Source organism: Poecilia mexicana, unplaced genomic scaffold (assembly GCF_051168715.1).
Source record: "Poecilia mexicana isolate PSO_F unplaced genomic scaffold, ASM5116871v1 scaffold_23, whole genome shotgun sequence".
NCBI lineage: Eukaryota > Metazoa > Chordata > Actinopteri > Cyprinodontiformes > Poeciliidae > Poecilia > Poecilia mexicana.
This window is the reverse complement of record NW_028263392.1, coordinates 15,990,734-16,015,250: the sequence shown is the minus strand read 5'-3', so window position 1 is coordinate 16,015,250 and position 24,517 is coordinate 15,990,734. Positions and strand designations below refer to the sequence as shown.

The window sequence follows — 24,517 nt, the reverse complement described above, 5'->3', positions numbered from 1 at the left end:
TGTTGACTAATGAAACCAATAAGAAAAGGATTTTTTTATTCCTCAAATGACCAACAGTTAGCGCTATATGCAAGGAGTCCATTAGAATGTTGAGTGGAAGGAAAAAGTGCAAAGTCAACATTTTCAGCTGGATAAAATAAAATGTTGCTAACATCTATTGTATAATTACAACAAAGTGTTAGAGTCATACTAATAAAAAATAAAACATAAAATTACAAAAATAAAGTCATAATATTACAAAAACCAAATAATAAAATTAAGAGAATAAAGTCATTAAATTACTACGACTTTATTGTCGTAATATTGACTTTACTCTCATAATTTTATTTTGAAATTCTTTTTAGCATAGCCCTAATGCTCTGTCATATATATATATATATATATATATATATATATATATATATATATATATATATATATATATATATATATGTGTGTGTGTGTGTGAAACATAATCCCACCATTTTTAAAAACAAAACAAATGAATAACACATCCATTTACTGTAGCAACATAATCATCAAACTTTATTATAAATAAAATATAATTATGGCTTTCCACTAAGATTCTGAGTGGGGCCCCATCTGGGTGCGCCCCTGGTAGGAAAGGGCGATTTAAAGGAGGAGCCATAGGAGGAGGAGTAGAAGGAAGAGGAGGAGCTGAAGATGGAGGAAGAGGAGGTGTCCTCCTCAGTGGAGACCAGAGGAGAGGAGCGGCCGCCATGTTAACCAAGAAGCCCGGAGCCTCGGTCCTCCCGACGGGTAAGCATAGCTTCTGTTCCCGGCGTAGCGGCCTCTGATCGCGGCTGCCTCGGGACTTTTACTCCGCCTCGGTTTGATCCAACCTCCGGGAGCCAGGAAGGCAGGGAACTCCCAACAGGAACGGCTGGGAGGTCTGCTAGCTTACCTGGCCGCAACAGTCTGCCTGTCCCTGGGCTCCAGCTCGTTAATTTGTCCGTAATCTCCTAAAGTGGAAGCCGGGGGAGGAGGGGGGGAGATCGGAAGGCTTACCGATCAGACGCCGCTGAACCGGGGGAAGCTCCGGGCGTCTCCTTCGCTGTCTGTCAGGTTTATTTTTAGCCAGCAGATGAGAGTTGACAGCGGCAGGAGAAGCGGCTTTTCCTGCTGCCTTTCTCGGTTCTCTGGAGCCTGTTTGCGCCTCCTTTGTGGAGCCTTCCCGGGGTGGTGCTGCGCCGCTCTGATGGCTCTCTGTGGGGGTTCGGTTCGGGGGGTGTAACGCTGGATTTGGTGTTAGGGGTATTCTGCTCGTGTTTTCCGGTTGCTTGGTGATTTTTTGGCCTTCAGGCTGGTTGGCAGGAAGACGGCTTCCTTTTCAGATCTAGATCAGGTCAGTTGTTTTATTGTTAAAATCTCCTTTTTATTACACATATCTTCAGTTTTAAACTTACTTTGAAGCTTGATAAAGTGTTTTATAATGTTAAAGTTGTGTAGCTGCTGCCAGCTTTGTGTTTTCATGAAACCTGCTGTTACTGCTGTCTACTCTGAGATTAGGGATGGGCGACTTGGTAAAAATATCACGTGTGGTTTCACAGTAATTATCTTATTAAAATGTCCAAACACAGATAAATCAAAGCAGATTTTGTTTGATTGAATGGGGTATTGAAATACTGTTTAAATGATACAAAGATACTGCATGTTGGACACAAATTAAAGGTACGGTACATCTTAAACCTGAATTCTGGGGTAATTTTTGTTACTCTGTTTCAGTTCATTCCTCTAAGAGGTTGTGATGTGAATATTCGGAATTTGGATGCACCGATATGAAAATATGGGCATATACCCGATTATTAAAGTTACTGTTGGCGCTTGCTAATTAGCATGTATAACAGCTCTTTGGAGAACCTTGGATAATGAGTTAAACATATGTAATTTTCCTTTATGGTTAATTAAGTATTTTTTTAAAGTTTTGCACAAAACTCCCAGAATTAAAAAACAAAAAAGTAGATAATTGCTATTTAAGCTTTCAGGGCTGTTCTTATTTTGGCTTTTCCAATGGTTGAAGTGAGTTACAGAGCCACCAGTCAATCTGAATCAGACTGGTTATTAACATGTTTATAAGTAAAAAATCCAATTTATATTTTTAAAGAACTGTGATTACATTTGTTCTGTAAACATTGTTCAGCTAAAAGTGGCTTATTTTTTAAATAATCTTGTATATCATTCAGTTAGGTGACGATTTAACTCTTAAAATTCCTAATTATGAAGTTGAAGCCGTATTCAAACTGAAATCTTACTCTGTATCGTTTAGTTCACTCCCGTTTAATCCAGTCATAATTTAATTAGTTGGAATCAGATTATCTGTCCAGCTTATCCAAATTGTAATTCAAGCAGACCAAAAGTAGGAAGTGGACCACAGCCCAGGGCATTCTGGGTAAATGCAACCAAAACAAAAGTGCTAGCCTAGCGCTACCGTGTTTCCCCGATAGTAAGACACTCCCGTTTGTAAGACGTATCGGGGGTTTCAGGGGGGTCGGCTAATATAAGACATACCCCGAAAGTAAGACATAGTGGGGCTTTTGGGGATAAAAAGAAAGTAAGACACTGTCTTACTTTCGGGGAAACACGGTAGCGGGAGAAATGTCTCATGGACAAAAGACAAATCCTCCATCTGCTAAAATCTGATTCTGCTCCATTTTTGTTACATTTCCTAAAGAAGGAAGTTTTTTCTTCAGAGGTTTTTGTGTCGTTTCCTTCAGTGGTTCTTTTTGCACACTCAATAAAGTGCAAAAAAATAAAAAGAATGTAAATAACACACACCCCAATTTATTCGTTCCACTTCACCCTCATTCAACTTGTTTTTAGTCTCCAATAAAATCCAGATGCATTTGTTGGTTCACTCAGATTTGTTGTTTAATTGAGAATGGATACAGTTCTGTTCATTTCAACAAACATTGAGATCAAAATACAAAAACCGGCATCATAAACTCCAGTCCAAGTTATAATTTTGTGATTAATGTATTTATGAATTAATTATTGACAGATTAAAAATTGAAGCATTTTAATCCAGTCAGTCAAAACGAATTCATTCCCATTTCAAGCAGTTCCATTTATTCCAGTAATTTATCCATTTAAGTTAATGTTTATCACAGTTTAATGCAGTTAGACTAAATTATAAATGAAATTGCATAATGTGTGCCTTTTTTATTTCTGTTCATTTAACTGAAATGAACTGGGAAGTGAAATGGACTCCACTTAGATCTGGGTTTCTTTCCACTTTAGTTAAGATTCAAGAGACCACTGCCATTCATTTTCATGCTGGAACATTAATGGATATTTAATGTTTTTTTCTGGCTTACATTAAGTTAACTTGTCTAATATGTCAAAAATATGTTGTTTTTTAAATTGAATAAACTGAAAACATCAGGGATAAAGATTTCTGTTTGGACTCTGACAAACTGTTTATTATCTTCTTAAAAGTCCTAAGCAAAGTATCAATACCAATATAGAGTTAAGAACTGTAACAAATTCTCAATATTATCAAAATATTGGTAGCTAATAGTCTTAGCAAGCATGCTAAGATTAGCCTGTTCATGTTACAAAAGCTACAGTTAGCATAGCACACAGTGCTAGCTGCAGATTGCTAATGACAGAAAAACAATGTCCTCTAAGCATAGTAATAGTAGCTAACATGCTAGTCTTGGTGAAATGCTAATATTAGCATCTTGGCTGCTGTTAGCATTTTAACTCACAACAGTATAATGTCTGCAGCCTGCATAGCAGATCAATGGACAGCTCTGTTTTCATAACAAATGGGTGCAAAGCGTTTTTTGATATTCAGCTAATGTAAAAACACAACTAATTAAGAAATGCAACTAAAATCATACATGAATAAGCTTTTTCACACAATAAGTCATTAAAATCAAGGGGGCAACAGATGTAAACATGGCCGCCACATTTCCTTTGAAGTTTTGTGAAATGCACAAAATCTGATTACAGCTGAAAAACCACTTCATTGTAGAAAAAAACTATTTTTTTCTGGTGAACTTTTCCTTTCAAATGGCATGTTTCCATTTAATTTTTGCTACTGTTAAACATGCAGTTTGTAACTTGTTATCCGGAACTAGTTTTTTAGAATGATGGCTACATGCTAATGCTAGAATGTTTGCTGATGTTAGCATTAACAAAATAAGTGCTGAATTTTGTAATTTAATGATTATAACTGACAGACTCCAGACTTCTCATGGACTCTTGAGTCCAAAACGGATGCATTTTGGACCTTACACGATAATAAAACAAACTTTATTATGGTGCTAATCGGCACACAGTGGCAGATACCGTTGATATTTATACAGGATTATTCTCCTATGAGTTGCAGTCTTGTTGAAAGCAAAAAGCCATCTTTTTTTCTGTCTTGCTTGCCTATCAGTTCACCAACACATCTTGTCTTGGATCCACAAGCTCAGGAGTTTCTTGCAGAATGCTACATGACTCCAACATGTCAGCATGTGAGCGCTGGGGTCACACGTTAATATAAAACGAACACCTGCAGCTACCTCGCCTCCAACGCTAAGCTAATCCAGTGGGCCGCGTGTATTTTTAGCTGCTTGTAGAAAACTATCTGGGCAAAGAGAATCCAGGGGAAATGTTTTGGCAAAACAGAGTGTCAGCATGACGGACGGTGAGTTGTGGACTGTTTTTAACCTGCAGAGATGACACTGATTGGTTAGGGGAGACTGGATGAAGGTTTTGACGTTCACTTTGGCTACTGTATGGTTATGTTAAACCCATGCAGTCACTAAATTCACTTCTCTTCAGTTACATTCCAGGCTTTTCAAGGCTGGAATGACTTAATTTCTGTTCTTCTTTTCATAAAATGTTGAAATGGTTTTGCTTTTCAAATACTTGACCTCAAGTGACCCAGTTCTGTTTTCTGAAGATATTCTGTTTGTTTTTAGGAGGAAATATTAAAAAATGAGCCAGGATTCAGAGTTTGATTTAAAAGAAAATTGAAGGATCAGGACATAAAGTTAGGCTGATTTGTATGCTTGTCAGATTTATTTTTAAATATGTCTTTATTTATTTAACTACAGATAATGTGTCTTAAAGGAACCACGGGGGATTCTTGATTTTATTATTGATTTTAAATGTTAATAAAATGGCTCAACAGTCGCTAACTTCTTCTTATACGTACTGAGTACACGTTTTCTCTGGTGATGAGCTCCAAGTCTTTTATGATGGACAGCTTCCCTGCCATCACCCTAATGTTTAACTCCTTCCTCAGATTCTTTATCAGATTCACGTCTGGACTTTGGCCCAGGCTAATAAACATGCTGGTTGAATTAAAGATTGCCTTAAATCTAGTGCCAAAGGTGTGATTCACATTAAAAATGGCCGCTCTTTATCAGGTTCGGTAGGACTGAAGATAAAGTCACTTTCTGTCTCACCTCAGTTCCTCTGATTGTTGTGGAGACGTTTTGGCTCAGTCCTCTTCCTGTGGCGTTGCGTCACTGCTGGCATGATCCAGTTTGATCCTGTTGGACAGATGACCTCACGTTTGTCTCAAGAATGCTTTGGCATACAGAAAAGATAATTAGTAACAAAGCAAACCCAAATCACCACCCCTCCTCCACCATGCTTTACAACTATCATGAGGACATTGTTCGAGGTGTCTTGAGGTTCTTCCAGATGCAGCATTGCACGCCAATTACTTTGGATTTGAATCTGGATTGGTCCATATTGAGAAGATTGGCTCTTGCAAAGTGTTTGAGTCGGAAATGCAAAGCAATGGTTTATTTTCTAGACCCATTTCACATGTTTTTACATTTTGGTTGTCTTAACACATGATGGTATGTGTGATGGTGTAGTCTGGCCACTGCCAATAGGGGAAAGAAATTAGAAAAATTGCAATAAAAAAACTAAATTTCTTAGATTAAGCTCAGTAATTTTCTGGAAAAAATGTGGATGATTCTGAGCTCCAAAAGTAAAAGAAAAAAGAAAAAATTGCAAGGAAAAAAAACAAACTTGAAATTCTGAGCTCGTGAAGTCAGAAAAAATTTTTTTAGCTCAGACATTTTCAAGTTTTTTCTAGAAAATTTCCTAAATCAATCTCAAAATGTGACTTAATTTGTGGAAATGTACAGTTCTTTATATCTCCAGCAGAGCAACAAACACAAGCTTTTCCAGAGGCGCTTGCAGGATCTGCGTTCCAGTTACAAAATATTGTAATATTGTTAAAATTATTCGGCGATGTCAACAAAACACAATTCCGTTCGGAAGGACATTGGATATTCAACATGGTGGATCGTCTTAGCCCGGTATTGCAGCGCGTGCGACGTTCCCGGCAAACGAGCCCGTTCAATGTGACGTTCAGCCAATCAGAAAGCGAGGCGACGGAAACAAATGCTGCGTTCCAGTTAAACTCTAAAATGGGAAATTCCGGCTTTCCTGTCGGATTTCCCACTAGGAAACTGAGAACAACTCCGAGTACCCTCTGTTATGAAGACGGACTTCGCGTTTCAATATGGCCGCTCCTCGCATTAACATCAACAAGCGGTGGTGGGAACGCCCGTATTTTACAAGACAGATCCAAAAGTGCCTAAAATCAGTGTATCATGCATCGCCTGCAACTTTAAGATGAACAAATTAAAAGTGGCATTTACTAATGGGAAGTTAAGCTTAAAATTACGTTTATAAGCACTATTCCAAACAATAGGGTGTGACGGGTCTGACGTCAAATCCAACTTCGAGTTTCCGAGGTAACCGAAACGCAGCATAAAATACACAGAAGCCAAGACAACCGCCATGACGCACCAGAAAGTCCGACGGACGTTGCAGACGCTTTGTTTTGATTTTTCTCTGCCAAATACAGTCAGAAAGCTATTGCTACTGCTTCTTATCACCCACCATGTTTGTTTACGCTGAATTCACGTTTGGTCTCGAGAGGTTCTGCGAGATTTCCCATATGTCGGTGAGTGAAATCGGTTCCTGTGTGTTTTGGAAGTCGGCCGACAATTTTAAAATCTTGCCGTGTGAACCAAACGGTCGGCTTTCTCCTACGATGCTGCACGTGTTTGTTTTATTTCTTCAACGATTTTAACTTTAAACCTCTGGAAGAACTTGAAAGTTCACCTTGAAAGGTTCTGGAATCAGACTGAACCAAGCGGAAGGACCAGGCTGATAAAGTCGGCGTTTTTCCTGTTTGTTTGGATGTTGCATCACAGATCGTTGCTGTAATTGCCTTGTCATCTCAGTCTGGTCCTGTTTCAGGTTACGTGAGCTTAAATACCGAAGCTTGACACGGCGTGGTTTTGGTTTTCAGACCCAACACGTCTCTGTCTGGAAACTGCACTTTGCAACCAGTTGTTTACAGGTTCAGATCTAGGCTTGGTGTTTGGGTGGAGTGGGGGACACTTTGTACTGCTGTGGGTTGTGTTCTGGTTCTGTTCCACTCTGGTGTCACTCTTTCAGGTTTTACACAAACAGACTTTTAGAGAGAATGGCCCCTACAGGGAGATTGTTTGGATTTTGACCCGGTGACGAATACCAGTCGAACCGGCTCTGGAAAAACAGTTTTTTTCTTCTCTGCTTTCACCTGAGGCTAGTTGGGCATTAATCAATTTTTCGGTGTGAAAATGTTCTTTTCAGTTATTTTAAGCTGGAAGCATCTGAAAAAGTCAGAAACGCATGACTTGTAGGTTTGTTTTGATTCAGTAAGATCTTCTTCCTTCAGGCGCTCAGTGGAAAATTACATCGGTTCTGGTCCAGATGAGAAGAAACCAGTTTCCTCCTCTTGCGTTAAAGTTTGCTGCGTTCACTGTGCCTCAGACACGAGAAACCTTTTTACATCAAAAAGGCTGAAACTAATGATGTTCAATCTACTGATTATTCATGATTAACTGATCATTCTCATGATTAATTGATTAATTCTGTTAACCGATTAATTGGATTAGAAGATTGATACAATCTTAACTTTCTTTTTTTTTTTTTTTTACAATATTAGAAATTAAATTAGATGTAAAACAATTACATAACTTTTTTAAAGAAAATTAACATTTTACTGATTAAAATGGAATAGCGTTCCTTGGAACATGTGATAATTTGTATTAAGGGATTCAGATTCTGCAGCGAAAAATATTTCTGCTGAACTTAACATCAATAGAGTGTTGATTAATAGTACAGTTTTGGCTTAATTACTCTGCTGAATACGTTGTTCTTTCACCACATTGTCTTTTTCTGAAGTCTGTATACTCCAGGTAACGATTAATCAATAACTAAATTGGTTGACGATTATTTCAATTATCGATTAATTGTTTCAGCCTAACGCAACATTGTTCTGTGTAGAAAATATTTACAGACTAAGAGGGTTTATTTTTATCTGAAATCCAAATGTACATATTTTTCAAGGCTGCTGTTCTTTTAGCAATGAGCCTTTTTTATGCTCCAGGTAACGATTAATTGTTTATAAAATTAGGTGACGATTATTACAAAAGACGATTAATCGTTTCAGCCCTGAGACCGAATGAGTCGAGCAGCGCCGTAATTTCCGGGTCGCTTTGCAAACTTTTGCGGCCCACTCCTCCGTGAGTTCCTGGCCCAGCTGGCCGACCCTCCATGCGGTCACTTCTCCCCAGCATGCCAGGCGCTCCGGCATTTCCAGCCCGGTGTCGGGTTCGCGTTCAGAACCGCGCCGCTCCGCTCTGGTGGTGTGCATCTGTCAGGTGTTGGGCAGAGGAAACGGAATGTGTTTTCCAGTAGAGGTCCCAGTTGGAGTCTCGGTGTGCCGCCGAGGAGGATTCGTGGATTAGAGTCCAGTGCTGATGAAAGTCAGACAGCTCCTGCAGATGAAATCAAATCCTCTCCATCACGAACCAGATCCATCCACATTTCTTCTCGGTTCTGGCATCATGACTTGTGCGGCTCTGGTTTTCTGCAGTTTCATCTTCAATAACGCCTGAAATAATGGATCAGTGGTGCTTCACTCAGGCTTGGAGCAGAACCACACCTGAAGCTGCTTTTAGTGGTTTATTTTTTCAGAAGAACATTTAACAGCTGATATCCAGTAGAAAAGTAAACAAATAAAATGTGGAAGTGATGAAAAGTGTCCCACAGCATCAAGCTGCCACCACCATGTGAAGGCTGGTCGATACGGCGCAAAAACATAAACAATTTTTCATACCAAAACTTATTTCCAATTTTAATAGTTTATTTATTTTTAGACATTTATCTTTCAAATGTTAAGATTATTTTTAACACAATTTACATAAATATATTTTAGAGGTATTTTTTGGAAGTGGAGAGTGTTCATCTATTTAGAAGTCTGATATTTTATGCATTTATTTTTCAAAGGTATATGTTTTTCATGTAATTTTAGTTTTTACAGTATTTTTTTTAATTTTTTTAATGGGTTAAGCATTTTTAATGTGATTCTTAACTTCATTTTAGAGGTATTTTTATTTTTTTAAAGTTTGGATTTTTTTTAATCCAATTTCTTTTTTTTTAGCTGCATTTTTATATATTTATTTTTTTTGTAACTTAATTTCATCAAGAGGAAATTGGCAGATTCTCAGATCAGCTGATTGGACTTCCAGTTTTAACCTGCAGTAGTTGAATTTAGAATATTTCAAAAAGAAATCCACTTTTTGTTAAAAATAATCTTTTCCGGTATAATTTGAACACTCAGTTCTTCTTTGAACAAGTCTGATTGTGGTTCACTTCTTCAGAACAAACCGTCTCTGAGAGGCTGAAAGTGAAAGAAGCAAATGTTTAATATTTAACGACGATGCAGCCATTACAGGCAGGAGGTCATGCAGTTGACCGGCTAGCAGCAGGAACCAATCCTGAAACGAGTCCAATGGGGAAATCCTCCCGGGTGGGTTCGGGTTGAGCAAACAGACTTTATCTAGGACCCGTCATGGCCGCCCGTCGCTCCTCATTAGCAGGATTACAGCGAGCGTCCAGATTACAGCAGCAGAAACAATCTGCGACCAGAAGCCTCAGACGGTTTTGGAAATGCAGATTGATCCCAGCTGTCAGAAAACTTATTCAGTAAAAATACCGAACTATTCCCTGATCTGATTTTAAGTTTTAATGTGTTGAAATTATCCTGAAAAAGCAACTTAAAGAATATTTTAAAAAGAAATCATGTCTTTGTTAAAAATATTCCAGGGTTAAAGTAGAGATCCGGTCAGCCAATCAGAATCCACCTGTTTCCCCTTGATGTGCTCTGATTGGTTATCAGAATGTCACATGACCACATGAATGGGGGAAGGGGATGACCTTTTATTTCATTCAAAATAAATAACTTAAAAAAAGTTACAAAAAATATCTCTAAAAAATAAATTATAGTTGCATGAAAATTTTAAATTAAAAAAATAAACATCTACAAATGAAGTTTCTAAATTTAATTTAAAAAATAAAGGTAATCATAAAAACATCTGGAAAATGCCAAAACATATCACATAGCCTGCAACACGTCTCACTATTCTTCTTTTTTAGCACTGATCTGAATTATCTGTATCTGTTCACATGTCAAGATTTTCCCAGTGTATAAATTAAAAAGACTTTAAATTTATTGTAAATTCAATTGGTAAAAATGTCAGTTTTTTATTATAGTAAAACTGACAATCTGATCTTTTTTTTTTTTTTTGCTGATTGGACAAAATTAAATTTTTTGCTTTATTGGATTGTTTTCGGTTTCTTAATTTTTATTTTTGCCTGATTATCGTAGAAACATTTCGTTTCCTCTAAAACCGAGCGGCTGGAGCGACGTCTTTATATCTCTGGCTGGTTGGAGACGATCTGAGGTGTTTTTGACCCGACTGGATCTGTGAGGCGAGGAAGACATGAAGCAGATAAAGCTGCCAGGAGGAAAAGTTTTCAGAGAACCTCTGCTGTGGTTCATCCAGCGTGACCTCTGACCTCTGCGTGCTGTCGTCACATCTCTGCTAAAGGAGGTGAAGCTGCAGGAGAGTCGAGGGATTACCGCGCTAAAATAAAACCTTCATCCGTCTTTAGGCCGAGTCAATCTGCTGACCGATTGAGTCCAGAGCAAAGCTGCTCCAGAACGGCCTGAGCAAGAATTCAATCAAATCTTGATTTAAAGGGACAAACCGCACATTACCTGCTCCTCCGAAGGCTCTGGAATCATTCAAATATAAACTCAGCCTGTGTGCCGGGCAGCAACGTCTGCTTTGCAGAATTATTTTAACATTTTATGGGCTGAATGGCTGATATAAGGTCATCAGGTTTACCTCTGGACATTGACTAGGCCACACCGCAACATGCATGTTCTGGCCATTTATTTTAGGAAATAAATGCTTCTTAAGAATTGCATTTTAAAAAATGCATAAATGTATACAAATAACTTGAACAAAATTAAACTAAAAAAATGAATAAAAAATGCCTGTAAACATAAAATAATTTTAACATTTTGAAAAAATAAATTATTTTAAAAATAGATTTAAAAATAATCTTAAAAACATTTGACAAATAGCTAGTTTCAGTGAAATGATGTGATGTGGTTTGTTTTTCTGTACATTATGACGCGTTGCTTTATGGGAACAGTCAGCCTACTTCCTGTAGTCCAACTGGTTCTTTTCAGCTGATTTCCTGATTTTTTAAATGAAACTGACCTCAGATTTAACAAACGGAAGTGATTAATGAGGGATGTCCAAAGTACATTTACCAGATATATTCTACAAGAATAAAATTTCTATTTTTTTAGTTTATTATTGAGCAGATAAATAAAAAAAGATACAAATAAAAAAATGTTTTTCAGTATTTTTGTGGCTCCATGTGTTTACAGCTTTACAAGTCTGGAAACTTCTCCCTTAATGAATGAAATAATATTTAATAATAATTTAAATAATTTAATAATATTTAAAACAAAACGCAGAAGCAAGCAGACGAATATTCTGCAGTGGGAAATAAAAACGGTGAATAATCTGGAGATATTTCAGAAATTCCTCACATTCTCTCTCTCTCTCTCTGCGTCCTTCAGGCAAATCGGGCGAGCCGGTCTGCTCTCCTGGTCACAGCGGCTCTCAGACAACATCGCCCGTCGCCCTGCCACCACTGCGCAACAACAACCACAACCCCCTGACGGTACACACACACACACACACACACACACACACTCAGCGGCCTGTTCTTCAGGGTGTTTTCACAGCTGCAGCATCACTGATGTTCCTCCTGACTTCAGCCAGCTCTGATGTTTGGGAACAATCACCAGGGTTCTTGCTCTGCTCAGATTCTCCTGCAGGTGGCGCCACTAACACCCGGAGCTGTCTGCAGCCGGAAACAGAAAATTAATTTATACCTGTGTATGTTTCTCAGCCATCCATCCAACCGTTCAACCTTCCTGTTGTTCATCAGTTCATCCATCCATCAATCACTCATCCATCCATCCAATCATTCATCCATCCATCTAACCGTTCAACCTTCCAGTCGTTCATCCGTTCATCCATCTGAAACTCTAAATTCGTCATGAAAACTCTGGGTTTTCTGTGAAAACTTGCAGAATCGTTTTTTTCGCTGCTTTTCATCCTGGATCCAGAGGAAGACTCCATGTTCGTTCGTCGCTCAGCAGAACTTGGAACGGATCCAATTTGATTTGGACCTGGATTCTTTTTATCACCGTCAGCAGAAACGTTTTACTCTTTTCTCTGGTTGAATCTGTTAGTTATGATTTCAGCTCCAACCGGATGATTCTGAACTGGTTTCAAATCAGACGCTCGCTTCACGACCTCTGACCTGTCGGCCCTTCCTGTGATGATTCATCAGTGAAGCAGCCATATTGTTTTCAGGTGTGGGCGGAGCCACGACTTCACAGTCGGCCATTTGTCACATCTGACAGCAGAAACACACCAACCTGATCTCAGAGGGACGGTTTGATGTCGTGTTTCTTTCTCTCACACACACACACACACACACCTCTTTGAACTGAGCTGCCTCACCATATGTGTGTGTGAATTCGTCTGAAAGGAACCAGGTGTGCTGGTTTCCATGGCGACAGGGGGCGACTCGAATCCATTAATAAGTACTAGCGTAATCAGGCTGTCGGCATTCACACGTTCATTCTGTTTCATCATGTTTGTGTTTATTTTTCTAGGCTATGCTAATATTTCTCTTTATTCTCCTAAAGAACTAATTAGTTTTAAAAAGCAGCAGGATGTTGTCATGCATGTTTAGTTATTGATGGAGTTGAGGTACAAGAAACCTTCAATATTCATCCACTGTGATCAGAAAACCAGTTGGGATTATCAGATCTTTGTTTTTATATGAAATATTCAGATAACAGTCATCATCAATCTAAAGAGAGAAGAAAAGTTTTCCATGAACATTTTATTTGATATAATGTTTGTGCCTTCTCCTTTACGCCGTCTTCTCTTTTCCTCTCCAGGGAGGTTCTAAGCCTGCCATGTCGGACAACATCCAGGTCTCGTCTCAGTCGCAGGTCCACATCACCCAGCTGTTTGAGGAGAACTCCAACAGGCGATCAGTCCTCAGCACGCAGCCCAACGGCCTGGCCCCGCTCAGCTCCAGCCGGACGGGCATGCCGCTCCCGGACCGGCAGAGTTCAGCCACCGACGCCACCCATCATGGCCGCCAGAGCACCACCATCACCAACAAGCAGGGGGACGCCAAGCCAAAGCCCTGCCCCATGTCGCCCGACCTGGCCATGAAGCAGTACATGTCCAAGCTGTCGTCCTTCGAACACCACGAGGTGTTCAGCTACCCTGAAGGTGATCCGTTTCGACCGGGAGCGCCGCCTGGGGTTGGTTGTGTCGTGGGAACGTCGTCTGATTTGGTTCGTCTCTGTTGTTTCAGTGTATTTCATCGGCCAGAACGCAAAGAAACGCAACGGCGTTCTGGGTGCAGCCAACAACAGCGGCTATGACGACGAACAGGGGTCCTACATCCAGGTGCCACATGACCAAATCGCTTACCGCTACGAGGTTCTGAAGGTGATCGGAAAGGGCAGCTTCGGACAGGTACGAGCACACTGGCTTCACGTTTGATTGGTCGGTTGTCTGAGAACTCCAGCCCTCTAATATTTTACATCTTTCTGTGGAGTAAACCTAAAATATTCAACAGAAACGGAGCTTGAAATGCGTTAGCTCAAAGCTAATTTACATGCTAATGTAGCTGATTGTCCGGTCGATTCGTTTTGATTGGGACCAAAGTTGCAGCATTTGTTTCATTTTCAGCTGCTAACCACTTCAGCCTTTTTATACAATACTAGAAATACATTAAAATATCCAAATAATTTGGTACATTATTTAGTCAGAAAATAAACATTTCAGTGTTTAAGATGCAGTAACGTAGCACTCAGTTAGCGAAACTGAAGCTAATACTGCCACTTTTGGCTAAAACATATTTACAAACAAAAGTGTTTTTGTTTTAAATGCAAAATGTATATTTTTGTGCAGTTTTGGCTTAATTTTTTTGGTCTGTATGCTCCAGTTAACGATTAATCGATTACTAAATTAGTTAACTGTTTTTAAATGATTAATCTGATTAATTGTTTCAGCCCTGCTTTAGATTATTTTTGCTCATGTTGTGCCTTACTGTGGTTGCTTTCATCATTTTCTGGTAATTAATGCATCATTGATGGTCAGGACTCTTCCTGTAGCCAGGATGGTTTATTAGCAAACCATTTAAAAAAAAAAACAAATCTAAAATTATCATCAGGATTGTGACTTTATGTCTTTCAACTGTTTTCTCCATGAGAGCAGCAACAGAAATCCATATTAAAGCTAAATACATTATATATCAGAGCAGAAAAGACCGCAGTGGATTATAAATCACTAAATACCACAATGTTGTGATATCTTGTGTTTGCTTGTGTTGAATCAGTTTTATCTTCCAGCAGTTTGTAGTTTAGACTTTGTTTTTGCTGTTTTGCCCTGTTTTGCTTCACTGCGCCTGTTTTGGTCTCAGTTCTGCTTTCTGTTCTCATATTTCTTCTGTTGTTATCTGGAACCTCCCTGTGGTTTGGCAACTTGTTGCTGTTAGTTTCCATAGTTTTTGCTCATGTGTTTAATTTTTAGTCTCTTTCAAGTGTCTGTTGTTTGTGTTGTTTCGTCTTTCTGTGTTGCTCATTTTAGTGGCTTCGTTGTTTGGAGATCATTTTTTATATTTTCCATGTTTTTCCGTCATTGTTGCTTTACATCACTCTAACAAAAGTAACAAAAATGTTATTGATTATTCTAAGGAATCAATTAATCTGATTAAAAAACCAACATCATCGAGATTTTTAATTTATCCACAAAAGTTTTTTTAATAGAATTCTAGAAATGCATTAAAGGATACAAATAAACATCATTTGTAGCAAATGATGCACCTTCAGCTAAAAAATACAGAAATTTTTATCTTGTAATCAAAATGTTTTGTCCAGTTTTTCCTTAGTTACTGCTCTGAATGTGTTCATCACTTTTCAGTCTGCACACTCCAGCTAACGATTAATCATTACTAAATTAGTTGACTATTAATTCAACAATTGATTAATCATGATTCATTCAATTAATTGTTTCAACCCTACTTTATTTTTGACGTAATTTAAATTTCATTTTGTCTTTAATTTCTCAATTTTGCTGTTAACTTTTGTATTTTAATGTTTTGGTATTTTAAATGTTTATTGCAGTTATATTCGGATTTAAACGAGTCGTGTTTCCTCCTGAAAATTGACTTGTTTAGTCAATCACTAAACAAGTTGATAATTAATTCAAGAATTGATTAATCACGATTAATCGTTTCAACGCCATTTTATTTTTGCTATAATTTAAATTGTATATTTTTTTAATTTCTCAATATTGCTGCTTTTTGGAGCTTTTGTATTTTAATATTTTGGTATTTTAAATGTTTATTACGTTTATATTCAGATGAGTCGTGTTTCCACCTGAAACGCTTGTTGCTGTTCTGGTCAGGTTTGGATGACGTGTTGATGTGAGCGCCACCTGCTCTGACAGATTAAACATTAATCAGCGTGTCGCGTTTCCCCTCCTGCAGGTGGTGAAGGCCTTCGACCATAAAACCCAGACCCACGTGGCTCTGAAGATGGTCCGCAACGAGAAGCGCTTCCACCGGCAGGCCGCGGAGGAGATCCGCATCCTGGAGCACCTGAGGAAGCAGGACAAGGACTCGAGCATGAACGTCATCCACATGCTGGAGCACTTCACCTTCCGCAACCACATCTGCATGACCTTCGAGCTGCTCAGCATGAACCTCTACGAGCTCATCAAGAAGAACAAGTTCCAGGGCTTCAGCCTCCCGCTGGTCAGGAAGTTCGCCCACTCCATCCTGCAGTGTCTGGATGCGCTGCACAAGAACCGCATCATCCACTGCGACCTCAAGCCAGAGAATATTCTGCTCAAGCAGCAGGGCCGCAGCGGCATCAAGGTAAAGCACACGAGTCCCTCGTCCGCCGGAGACGCACTGCAAAAACACAAAACCTTTCCAAGTATTTCAGTCTAGTTTATAGTGCAAATATGTTAGAATTTAAATGAGTCAAATATTACAAATAACTTTTCAGCAACATATAGGAGCTTATTTTAAGTCAACAACTCTTTAATATTTATTAAAAAGTTCAAGTTGCAGGACTACAGGACTCTGTTCTCCTGCAGGTCATAGACTTCGGCTCCAGCTGCTATGAACACCAGAGGGTTTACACCTACATCCAGTCCAGGTTCTACAGAGCTCCAGAGGTGATTCTAGGTAAGGAATGCTCCAAGCTGCAGCAGCTACAACAGTCCGCTCACAATAACACACATTTAATGTGTGAAACAAACTGTTTTATTAGCTTTTTGTAATTTAACTTGATGCCAGTTATAGATGTTTCGAAAAGCTATTTCAAACAGTTAATTGCTTTGTTTGACCAGAAGAATATTAACTGGACCTCGAGAGGTGAAAGGTCTTCTTAAATCATGTCAGAAACTAAACTAAGGGTATTCTCCCACCAGTCCTGCTTAGTCCACTTTAGTCAAACTCTGGTTCGTTTGGGGGGGTGTGAATGCGTAATCGAACCAAAAAAGCAAACTGGTTCATCTAAAACCTCGGTTTAAAACCATAGTTTTCAGTGAACTCTGGTTCGGTTCGAATGCATATGTGAAAATCAAGCAGACCAGAAACCTCTCCAAAAGCAGGAAGCGGACTATAGTGCAGGGAATTCTGGGTAAATGCAACCAAAACAAACACATTAGCCTAGTGCTAGCAGGAGAAATGAGCCGTCTTCTGCTAAAGACAAAAAAGAAATTCTCCACCTGCTAAAATCTGACTCCATTATTGTTAACATTTGGTGAAGAAGGAAGTTGTGTTCAATGTTTTCTTCAAAGGTTTTTGTCATTTCATTCAGTGGTTCTTGGTGCAGCGCCCCCACAGGTGAGGAAGGGGACAGGTTTTTCAAAGGGTTTGATGCAGTGCAGTATGAAAGAACTGCAGCACCTGAATATTTAACGAATGTTGAGTTTTTAGTCCCCAATCAAACTGAGTCTATCTGATTATCACCCCAATTCCTCTAAAACAGCTTTTTCAATAGAAAGACGTGGAAACTGGATGGCCGTAATCATTGTAATGGATAAACTGCTTGTTGGGTTGCAGAAATTTTCTTAAAATCTGTTTCTTCCTGAAAGATAACGACCTGTTGGACTTTGTCCTCCAGGCTCCAGGTATGGGATGCCTATCGACATTTGGTCCCTGGGCTGCATCCTGGCTGAACTGCTGACCGGTTATCCACTGTTACCAGGCGAAGACGAATCCGACCAGCTGGCCTGCATCATTGAACTAATAGGCATGCCCAGTCCGAAGCTCCTAGAAGCCTCCAAGCGAGCGAAGAACTTCGTGTCGTCTAAAGGCTACCCGCGGTACTGCACCGTCACCACCATGCCCGACGGCTCCGTGGTCCTGAACGGAGGACGCTCCCGACGGGGGAAGACACGCGGCCCCCCGGGCAGCAAGGACTGGAGCGCCGCGTTGAAGGGTTGCGATGACCCGCTCTTCCTGGACTTCCTCAAACAGTGTCTTGAATGGGACCCGGCGCTCAGGATGACGCCGAGCCAGGCGCTGCGCCACCCCTGGCTCAGGAGGCGGCTTCCCAAGCCTCCGTCCGGAACCACAGGAGAGAAAGTTGCCCCAACCAAACGCACCGTCAGCAACGGTGACGCTTCCATCACCTGCATCTCCAAACTGGCCTCCACCTCCACAGCCACCACCTCTACCAAAACAAGGACTAATTTAGCGGCCATTACAGACGCCAACGGAAACATCCAGCCAAGGACGGTGCTGCCCAAACTAGTTAGCTGAGAGTGAATACACCCCACCCCCAGTGGTGGGGAATAAAGGCTGAGTTCAAAAGTAACCAGCTAGACCTGAATAAAACTGGTCCTTCCAGTTGTGAAGCGCATTTGGTTATTTATTGAATTGCTGGGGTGCATTTAAGTGAGATGCAGTCCTGACGTTGGATTATTGAAGAACCTAACCAAGCTGGGATGCAACCTAAACTAAAGGACCCTGGGTGCATTCGGAAACCTCAAATTCAAATCATCGGGAGCGGATGAAGTTTGAAGTTTGGGCAAAAGGACGGTAAAGTGACGACACGTGGGGCGGTTCAGACAATCGGAACACATCACACTGCTCTGTAGCTCCAAACTCACTAAAACACATCAGAAACATGGTGCTGATGGAGGGAACAAGGCTTTTTAAAATATTTTATAACAATCTTTTTAGCTGAATCATGAAATCAGTTTAACACCAAAAATGTTGAGTGACTTCAGTCTTACAGGTTTTTATCTACAGTTTTAGGGTTTCACCTTCAGTTTTATGTCATCAACTGATTGTAGCGTGTGTCTCTTGACCCTAAAGCTGCGTCTGGTTTTTGGTTCATTTCATTTTTGGGGTCTGTTGGGCAACGATCCAAATCACAGCATCAAAACTCTCTAAACCCTGATTTTAAACAGCTACCTGAGAGCTGGCTAACAGAATTAGTTAGCCAGTTTTATATTATATCTACTAGCTAGCCATGTTAGCATGGTAGCGTAGTGCCTGTTAGCTGGCTAACTGCTAACTAGCACGAACTGAGTTGGAAAACAGCTATATATTCATGTTTAGCTGTTATGTTGCTACCTATTTTCGACATAACTAGCTAGCAGTTAGCCTAGCACACACAAAAGAGTTAGCTAACAGTAGCTGACTCAGTGTTTGCCTTGTATATCAGTCATTTGGCTAGTATTAGCCGTTATAGCCATAGCATGTCAGCTCTCCACTGCCCGGCCTTATCATTCTCAGACAGAATAACAAAATATTTCTACTTTCTATGATTTTAAGTTTGTTTTCCAGGTTGTAAAGCAGGTGAGACGGTTGAGGACGTAGAAACTGTGGTTCTGTTTACGAGAACAGGCTTGATCCCTCTGTATGAAACCAAATGTGAATTTTTGGGGCTCGACCAGGCTGATGAAGGAGTCGTAACCTCAGAAGGTAAATTCAGCGTGGTTTACAGACGAGTTCAAATCGAGGCCTCTAATGGTGAAAAAAAACTAAAAAGAAGCATAAAATTGACATGTTTTTACAACAAATCTATAAAATAACTCAAAATTTTAATAGTTTGCAGTAAAGTTTATGTGGATATTAAATAGGAACCTGTTGTAATTTGACTCTTATCAGATTTCTTCTTTTTTTCCCCTCCACCTTAAATGGAAAAACGATTAAACAAATTTATATTAGACAAAAACAACCTGAGTAAATATAGAATTCAGTTCTTTATTATTAAATGCACTAATAATCAAAAATAAGCAGAAAACTGTGAGGGGGAAAATACTTTTCATACATAATGAGGTAAGCTTTCAGTAAAACCAAAGGCTCTGGCTAAAACAAACTTTTAAAACACTTGCTGTTTTTATCTCATTTGATTGTATCAAATTGAAGAACAATTACAAATGGAAGAGCTCAAAAGTGCAGATTGTTATCAAATTCACCAAACAGAGCAAAATGGAGGCCCAAAGAGACAGAAACTAGAATATTTTGAGAATGATTGGATACACTGTACTAAGGTTTAGATGAAGATTGTTTTTCAATCTGTGTAAATTCTTTAGTGACGTCCCAGAATAAAAATACAGCACTGTTAAATCTGGATCTTTGAAAGAAGTCCCTTTAAAATGTATATGATATGCCTTTAAAATCGGCTTCAGAGGAAGCCTAACGAGCTTTATTTTTAGTTTAGGCAGATTTGTTAAAGGAACAAAGAAACGAATAATACGACCCAAAAAGTAACGAAAAAAAAAAAAACAAAGAAAAAATTAATTAGACTTAATACAAAAGCTGCATTTAAAAAATATAAAAGTTTTACTAGGGAAAGATGAGAAATGTGGCACAAAAAAGAAGTACAGTGAGATTTTAGAGCTGATGTGGCTTAAAAATTTAATCTCCAATTATTTTAATCTTTTTTATATATAGCAGGTCCGATTTCCAATCTTAATTTTTTTTTCTAAGATATAAATTGCAAATGACAAAACATTTTCAAAAAGTGGCATTTCATTAATTTCTCCTGCTGTATGACAGTTTTAGGGCCAGGATACAGCAATTTTCATTAATTATGAAAAAATAGTCATGGCATTAACAGAAGAATGTCTTGAAATTACAAAAAGTCATTTTAATGTGAAGAAAGTTTTGATAATTAATTATTTCTTCATTTTTCTAATATAACTTTGTTCTTCTAATTAAAAAAAGAAAAATATCTTATATTTGGTCACTAAATTGAAGTCCAAACAAATAGAAACTAGCCAATCAAAATGGTGGCATTGGTTAAAAATAAATAAAAAAATAAATTCAGATGATCCAAAAATTAAATCTTTAAATCAATTCACCAGCCCAGATTTGGTTTCTTAATTATTTGCTGGTGTTTTACATTTAAACATACAATATTAATATCAACAGCAGGTTCTCTGGGTTTTGGGCCGTTGGCTCGTTTCTGGCACCGCCTGAATTCTCATCAGCTTGTGAAGGAACCGATGTTCCAGATCTCACTGCGATCCGTCGAAGGTTTGGTTTCTGATGATGCAGGTGAACAATGGAGCAATGATCAAACTTTAATCCTGGTCCTTTTAAATCAGTGTTGCTAACCATCAGGGAGGGGGCGACGACGAGTAAAGCATGTTAGATTTAATTTATTTGTCACATTTTAATATTTAAAAGTCTATATATGTACAGTGAGGTGCAGTTATTACTGTATACTTGAATGTGTGTGTTTGTTGCAGGACGCGTGTGTGCAATATTAAAAAGTTCTCTTAAAACTTGTTCCCTTACAAACACACACGATATTAATACACAAAATCTGAACGCAGTCTGAAAATAAAGTCACATGAGGAGGTGGAGGATGAAGATGAGGAGGAGGAGGAAAAGGTTCCCGGGATTGGCTAATCGGTGTCCGTTGACATAATGTAGCACACAGGAAGTGAAAGACGATGTCATGATGCACAGGAGGAACCGCAGATGCTACAAGCTCCGCCCATCTCAGGGGAAGCTCCGCCCCCTCCTGGTGCAGGAGGGGGAAAAGTAGAAAATGTGGAGTTGATTCTGTTTTGTTTTGATAAATTGAGTTGATTGTATGTTTAGTTTTTTTTAACGTTTTTTGTGAGACGGAGTGCTGAGAGTCGTAACTTTGTGCCTTCAGTATCTCGACGCCATGCCACGCCCTCCCAACACACACAAAGATGATGTCATTATTCAGCCTGAATTGGCTGAAAAATACCAACAGTATCTCATTTTCCAGTCTCCATGCTGTGTAGTCTGTATTTTACAGCCAACATTACATGATAGTGCTCCATATGCCATAATTTTTTATTTTTGTCTTAATTTGGAAAACCAAGCTAATATAAATGTTGGATTCCTGAAGTTTAACATTTCTTACTGTTTAGCTTCAAAACTACTTCTGGATTACACATTTGGTGCCGTTAGTTGCCTTTTGTTTGCCTCTGAAGAATTTGGGAATGACGTCTTTTTAAAACATTTCTTTGTACAAATAAAATACTTTTATTTGTACAAAGTTTGACTTTGCCTAGTGATGTCTGCAGAGGGATTCAACTCAGCTCGTATTTTCTGCCATTTGTCTAACCACCCAAAGGTAGACCTTGGCTGCTCCGAAGGCCCGGTTCGTCTTGTGCTCCTTGACCTGTAATGCAAAGGAGAGGTGTTTGGTTCCTGCCATTTTCCAGCAGTAAGTCATGATCCGAAATGGCAGGAACTCAATATCATTCGACTTACATTGATCAGAAATCCTTTATCCTTTTCACTTGCGTTGGTCCTCGCCTCTTCGACCTCAGCAATTGTCATATTACAAAGTACACCTGTCCTGTGTCTGTAGACATAGGACAGGTGTAAGCTAAGGAGGCCGAAAAACCTCCGCATGACAAAGAAAACACATTGAAAAACCTGGAATAGTTAATGCAAGGTACTTGAGATGACAAGTCTTACCAAAGACTCTGGGAATTTCGTCTCTGCATATAGCCTTGCAGGTCTGAAGGTGCCGTTTAGGGATAAGGTGTTTTGATTTGGCCCTCTTCACCGAGATCTGCCTCATAACAACCCGTCTCGCTAGACAGGAGACAGATGAGGACAGGGCCCGGATGACCCCTACCATGGTCTTCCTGGAGACCTGGGACATCAAAGGAGGACATTTTTAAAAATGAAAGGATTACTATTTGCAGAAAAATTTAAAAAAATACAGCGGCAACAAGAAACGTAGTGGGGAAAAAATTAAAGATGAATGAATAGATCTCCAAACTTAGGGTCTCAACAAAGTCAGATTTTACCATTACTCACATTTTTAAATTAAACAGGAAATTATAACAGTCAAAGTAACTCAATTGGGGTGTCTCCGATTAGTTGTTTCTACTAAAAACAGAGGAATGGTTATTTGCAGTTAAACATATTCAGGGTGAATCCAATTTCCAAGCTTACCCGAGTCCAGCTTCCGGTATGCTATGGCTGCCGTTTCCGTTGAACGTTCTCAACTCTCATCTGACGTCATTCCCAAATGCGAGTTCCAACTTCCGAGACAAAACGAACGAGACAAACTATAAATAGGCTTCCGACTGAAATTAAAACACCGTTAGCGCTAGCCAAGAGAGCGGTTGTCATAATGCCATTGCTGATGCTCATATTTCTATCTTGCTAACCCTACCTGTGGGCCTCTGCAATGTTTACAGATCCAGCAGAAGAGACCAACAGCCCAACCGCAGATCGTAGCTTTAAACTGCTCTGCACTGATGTTAGCATTTCGTGTTTGTGTGTGTTGGAGCAGAGAGGGAGAAGTTTAAGTCATGGCAGCACAATGTACAGACACATATCAGCCAACTGTCGTTTGCTAACGACAGGGCGAAGCTAACACTAGCCGTTTGCTGCACTGACGTTGGTTTTACCTATTGAAGCTACCACTAGCCTACTGCTAACTGAATGCTAGTAGCAAATAGCAAAGGGTTTTCTTGCTCTCTGCAGCTACGTTGAGCTCTTCAACGAAGTTCTCAACCAAGCTGTTAGTATTAATGTGGTTGTTTTTGATGTTTGTACCTCAGATTGCATTACTGTTGTCATTTATATGACTAACATCCAGGGCATTTGGTTTAATCTACCAAAGTGCATTCCTTTACAAAAGTAGCTAAATGCTAACTACTCCAGCAGTCACATATAGGCAGTCAGAAAGTAAGAAACAAGCAAAAATTCAATAAAGAGACAATTTTTTCCTATAAAATGAAAAAAGTTTTAACTTATCTCTTGGTAGCACTCTGATAACATTTTTTGTTCACGTGAAAGCGGTTTTAGCCTGTTAGCTAATTAGCTCATTAGCCATTGGCTTCTCTCGAGAAGTCTTCGCAGCCAGACATTAGTGAAATGTTTCTATATTGTTTGCCAGCTGGGTTTTATTGTTGATTTTTTTTAAGATGTAAATATTGTGCAAAAGTGTTTGAATAAAACATTTTGGGGACGGGGGGTATTCAATGGGCTGTGGTGCCACTGCACGGCCAGTTTTATTTTGTACTGTATCTGCTGTACAGAACACAGAAATTGACACTTTTTTAGTGAGCCTTTGTTAAATTTTATTGTGGTGGAAAAAATTATTAATAAAAACACTTTTATTGTCAATCTTTTGTGTTAATAATTAGATGGAAAATCTTTTTTTTTTCCATATTCATTTCTTAAAACTATGTCATAACAACCTGATGCTAACCTATGAATGTTCGAGCCATTTTACACATGGATGAAGAAAGTTCAAGAGTAATTAAGTGTTAATAAAGACAAATTGAGAAAAATGTCCACTTTAATGTTATAAAGCCTTTACTCTAGCTGGCCTATTCAGTCATGTTTTATCTACAGAATTACAATCTGGAACATGTAAATATTGAATTTTTGTTTGCTAATACTCATTTAAACCTAAAACATATTCCAAAATATTACTTAGCATTTTACTGCAGAAAGTACTGATTCTTAAAGTATCCAAAAATAGATCAATCACAAAAGTGGGCAATTGGGTTGCATTAAAGAGAAGGGAACTAACATGGTTTTTTGTTTTAGTTTA

At 39.0% G+C, this 24,517-nt stretch overlaps 1 protein-coding gene across 1 annotated transcript; it reads left to right on the top strand.

Annotated features, from left to right (window-relative positions):
• Positions 1-659: 659 nt before the first annotated feature.
• On the top strand, positions 660-24,084 carry dyrk2 (dual-specificity tyrosine-(Y)-phosphorylation regulated kinase 2). The gene is made up of 7 exons (XM_015009021.2): positions 660-759; positions 11,957-12,060; positions 13,358-13,700; positions 13,786-13,949; positions 15,967-16,356; positions 16,581-16,671; positions 17,615-24,084. The coding sequence occupies exons 1-7, from the start codon at positions 720-722 to the stop codon at positions 18,253-18,255; spliced, it is 1,773 nt and encodes a 590-aa protein (XP_014864507.1). The 5' UTR covers positions 660-719; the 3' UTR covers positions 18,256-24,084.
• The last annotated feature ends 433 nt before the right edge of the window (positions 24,085-24,517 follow it).

What these genes read in the sequence shown, in the direction of transcription:
- dyrk2 (XM_015009021.2), top strand. Translation starts at nt 720, where the DNA reads ATGTTAACCAAGAAGCCCGGAGCCTCGGTCCTCCCGACGG. An exon ending in ACAACCACAACCCCCTGACG is followed by an intron (nt 12,061 to 13,357) that starts GTACACACACAC and finishes TTTCCTCTCCAG; the next exon opens with GGAGGTTCTAAGCCTGCCAT. An exon ending in AGCTCCAGAGGTGATTCTAG is followed by an intron (nt 16,672 to 17,614) that starts GTAAGGAATGCT and finishes TTTGTCCTCCAG; the next exon opens with GCTCCAGGTATGGGATGCCT.